Source organism: Oncorhynchus clarkii, chromosome 21, assembly GCF_045791955.1.
Source record: "Oncorhynchus clarkii lewisi isolate Uvic-CL-2024 chromosome 21, UVic_Ocla_1.0, whole genome shotgun sequence".
Taxonomy (NCBI): Eukaryota; Metazoa; Chordata; class Actinopteri; order Salmoniformes; family Salmonidae; genus Oncorhynchus; species Oncorhynchus clarkii.
The window spans coordinates 13,913,028-13,917,875 of NC_092167.1; the positions used below are offsets into that span (position 1 = coordinate 13,913,028).

The 4,848-nt window shown below is 41.1% G+C and overlaps 1 protein-coding gene across 1 annotated transcript; it reads left to right on the forward strand.

The window, feature by feature from the left end:
- The first annotated feature begins 375 nt into the window (after positions 1-375).
- Positions 376-4,848, forward strand: LOC139378612 (enoyl-CoA hydratase domain-containing protein 3, mitochondrial-like). The gene is made up of 6 exons (XM_071120935.1): positions 376-567; positions 916-1,037; positions 1,133-1,230; positions 1,408-1,608; positions 1,670-1,848; positions 4,068-4,848. Exons 1-6 carry the CDS (start codon positions 431-433, stop codon positions 4,222-4,224), a joined length of 894 nt encoding a protein of 297 aa, XP_070977036.1. The 5' UTR covers positions 376-430; the 3' UTR covers positions 4,225-4,848.

Consider the following 4,848-nt stretch of genomic DNA (forward strand, 5'->3'; position numbering starts at 1 on the left):
AGTACGCAGGCGCAGAGCACACCTGGTAGGCTACAGTTGCGTTAACCAGGAATTTCTTGAGCAGGGGCGGTTAGTTATAGTGAGTGTCCTTATATAATAAATGTTGAACATTTACGTCTAGGATATCAAATAGGCACTGAATCCTATGGTTAGGACCAAGAAATGTGAAATATGAATTCACACATTTTGATAGTTTGTGATTTTGCATTGATGCGCTTTTTATAAAACAGCTATTCTGAAATTGTATTGTGTTATGACATAATAAACGCAGTAGTTGCAGTCAATATACAGTTAATTATCCATTACCCCTTAGGGAAGTATGATAATGTTTCCGTTTTGAGTTTTGTCACCCCGAAACAGTAGAAGGCGCTATACACCAATGTTGGTGTTCATCCTATGACCCAAATGTTGACGCTAGCACAGTCAAAACATGGCTCGAAATTTGTTTTATCGTGCTGCTAATATTGTTCAACTCAGCAGGTTTACACTTCTAGTTGGGTCAAAGTCACTTTGTACGCAAATTCCAGCGGAGCCACTGACTATCAGACAGCAAAACAATGGAATAAGGTATGCAAGTTGTCAGCAAACTAACAAAGCTAGTTCGCTAGCTTGACCACTCTGTCGGTGTTTGATTCCTGTGGTCAAAGAACTGCATTTGTCGAGCGCCTCTTCTCAAAATGTGTGCCCATGTTGTGCGAATTGTATAGAAGCTATCCATTTTGGACACGCGCTTCCATCTCTTCAATGCAAAACGTTAATTGGTGTATCTAGCTAACTAACGTTAGTAAGCAGTTAGTCCTATAAAAATCTCACTATTATGCTTCAGGTACACAGTGCATTGATCGGTACAGTGCATAGATTTTTGTTCCCCTTCAACTTATTATTGCTACTGTAACAGTGTAATTACATGTGCAGGAGTATAACCTTGAACAACCCGAAGAAGAGGAATGCCCTGTCTCTGTCCATGCTGGAATCACTAAGAGGCAACATCCTGGCTGACATCGACAGCGACGACCTCAGAGTCATCGTCATATCAGGTAAGATACCACCAGAGTGCTGATCCATGATCAGATGTGCCCCCCTTTGGTCCCCTCTTCATAAACACTGTTGTATTGTGTTATGTGTGTTTCAGCTAAAGGTCCAGTGTTCTCCTCTGGGCATGACCTGAAGGAGCTGACATCAGCACAGGGCAGAGATTACCACTTCAAGGTGTTTCAGGCCTGCTCAGAGGTGTGGTTCACTATTGGACTGTATACAAATATACTGTACACACACATCATCATCATCATCATCATTACTGGCAATGAGTCAAGTGTGATTGTCCTCCGTAGACTCTGGCTGTGTACATACAGTACACACACACATTCTCATCCACGTACACACTCATTCCTCTTGTTGTTATTGAAGGTTATGACCCTGATACAAGACATTCCTGTGCCTGTGATTGCCATGGTGAATGGGGTTGCCACAGCAGCAGGATGCCAGCTTGTTGCCAGTTGTGACATTGCCGTGGTGACGGAGAAGTCCACCTTCGCCACGCCAGGGGTCAACGTGGGTCTGTTCTGCTCAACACCAGCCGTGGCAATAGGAAGAGCTGTCCCCAAGAAGGTAAACACACACATACACAAACACACTCTGTGTAACACTGATATATTCTGATATTTTACAGGTTGCCATGGAGATGCTGTTCACAGGAAGCCCGATCTCAGCTCAAGATGCTTTGCTGCACGGGCTGGTCAGTAAGGTGGTTCCTGAGGAGCGTCTAGAGGAGGAGACGTTAGCCATCGCACGGCGGGTCTGTCAGGCCAGTCGGCCCGTTGTATCCCTTGGCAAGGCCACCTTCCACAGGTGTGTCTCTCACTCCACAGATGTTTTACCACACTATAGCACTCAACCCTTCCGCCTACCATGTATTCATTCCCTGTTTGCTACGTTTCAATGTTTTTGTTGGTTTGAGTGGATATCCACTGATACACAGCAAAATAGTCACTCATTTTCCTCTAGAAAGGTAAATACTATATACACTTGTTACAGGAATTAATTTCCTCTGTTTTAATAACCAATTAAAATTAATCACTCTGTCAATTCATAAGAGTTTGTAAGACCCTTATTGGTATAAAATGGACAGAGACCAGCTGCGTTTATTCTCGTGAGTACTGCTTATGATACATTTTACCACAGATTATAAACTGAAAATGACGTCAGCGTTTTCTAAATGTTCCGTCTCTTCTTGACACTGGTAGAAAGGCCGTATAGTTCTCAAGCCTTCCCACATCAGTCTAGAGCCAAGGCCAGCCTGTGTAGATAAGCATTCTAGCCAGTCTGGCAATACAGTCATTCATTTCTACCAAGGAACAGACAGTCATTGTTCTAATTCTTGATTATATTTACACACATTATATTCAGTACTAGGATTAAAAGAAAATTCATACATATACAGTAACAATAGTATTCTGATTAGTACATATACAGTAACATAATAGTATTCTGATTAGTCAGTCCTGATTGAAATGTATACATAATTAGTCATTATTGATAAAAATTCCCTTAACAACACTACCGTTCAATAGTTTGGGGTCACTTAGAAATGTCCTTGTTTTTGGAAGAAAATCACTTTTTTTTGTCCTTTTTAAAATAACATCAACTGATTAGAAATACAGTGTAGACATTGTTAATGTTGTAAATTACTTTTGTAGCTGGAAACAGCTAATTTTTAATGGAATATCTACATAGGCATACAGAGGCCCATTATCATCAACCATCACTCCTGTGTTCCAATGGCACGTTGTGTTAACTAATCTAAGTTTAGCATTTTAAAAGGCTAATTGATCATTTGCAATTATGTTAGCACAGCTGAAAAATTAAAGAAGCAATAAACTGTCCTTCTTTAGACAAGTTGAATATCTGGAGCGTCAGCATTTGTGGGTTCGATTTAAAGGCTCAAAATGGCCAGAAACAAAGAACATTCTTCCGAAACTTGTCAGTCTATTCATGTTCTGAGAAATGAAGGCTATTCCATGTGAGAAATTGCCAAGAAACTGAAGATCTCATACAACACTGTGTACTACTGGCTCTAAACAGAATATAAAGAGGAGTGGGAGGCCCTTGTGCACAACTGCGCAAGAGGACAAGTACATTAGAATGTCTAGTTTGAGAAACACACGTCTCACAAGTCCTCAATTGGCAGCTTCATTAAATAGTACCCGCAAAAACACCAGTCTCAACGTCAACAGTGAAGAGGTGACTCCGGGATGCTGGCCTTCTAGGCAGAGTTCCTCTGTCCAGTGTCTGTGTTCTTTTGCCCATCTTAAACTTTTATTTTATTGGCCAGTCTGAAATATGGCTTTTTCTTTGCAACTCTGCCTAGAAGGCCAGCATCCCGGAGTTGCCTCTTCACTGTTGACTGTTCTCAGTTGTGCACCGTTGCCTTCCACTCCTCTTTCTATTTTGGTTAGGGCCAGTTTGTGCTGTTCTGTGAAGGGAGTAGTACACAGCGTTGTACGAGATCTTCAGTTTCTTACCAATTTCTCAGATGGAATTGCCTTAATTTCTCAGAACAAGAATAGACTGACGAGTTTCAAAATAAAGTTATTTGTTTCTGGCCATTTTGAGCCTGTAATCAAACCCAGAAATGCTGATGCTCCAGACACTCAACTAGTCTAAAGGCCGGTTTTATTGCTTCTATAATTAGAACAACAGTTTTCAGCTGTGCTAACATAATTGCAAAATGGTTTTCTAATGATCAATTAGCCTTTTAAAATGCTAAACTTGAATTAGCTAACACAATGTGCCATTGAAACACAGGAGTGATGGTTGATGATAATGGCCCTCTGTACGCCTGTATAGATATTCCATTAAAAATCAGCCGTTTCGTGATACAATAGTCATTTACAACATTAACAGTGTCAACACTGTATTTCTGATCAATTTGATGTTATTTTAATGGGCAATTTTTTTCCTTTTCTTTCAAAACAAGGACATTTCTAAGTGACCCCAAACTTTTGAACGGTAATGTACATGTGTAGTTTTATACATAATTGAATAATTTAATTTAATTCCTCTCCCAGACAGATGGCCCAGGGTCGGGATGCGGCCTACGCTATAGCCTCTCGTGTCATGGTGGATAACCTGGCTCTCAGAGACGGACAGGAGGGGATACGGGCTTTCATAGAGAAACGGAAGCCTGTATGGACAAACAAAGCAGAGAAGGCCCATGATGAGTGATATCTGCTGGGCTGGCCTACCATGGCCTGTGAAGGGTCAGCAGCCTCTGGGCTGGAGAGGGAGCCTGTGGATGGTTGAGGTGTTAAACTTGCCCCCAGTTGGACCTGAACCCATCACAGAACACAGAAGTGCTCGAGGAGGACATTTTGAAATTAAATCCCTGTTGATTGTTGTCGTGATCTGATGAAGGGATACTGCAGGGCTGTCTTCATGTATGCCCTTAGGAGGGGGTGAGGTGAAGGTTTTAGGAAAGGTAGATACTTGAGATGCACCAATGGTCAAGGGACTCACAGAGGACATAGATTGGGCACTTCTTGTGACAGAATGTAAATGTTTAAAGGGGCATTCTGCAGTTGAAACAATTACAAAGACGCTACTGATTTGGTAAAAAGCTGATGGGATAGGACTGGAGAAATGTAACTACTCTAAAATTCATAGAAGGAGGACTGACCATCCATGAGATACAAATTATATGTTTTGAGGCTATACATTGTTTACAAAGGTGTAAAACAAGCTTATTTGTATTTCTGATGGGGTAATAAGTCATGAACTTAAGCTCATGAGGAATGTATTAAGTTTTATTCTTCAAAAATCAATGGGTATATAAAGTGCATTCGGAAAGTA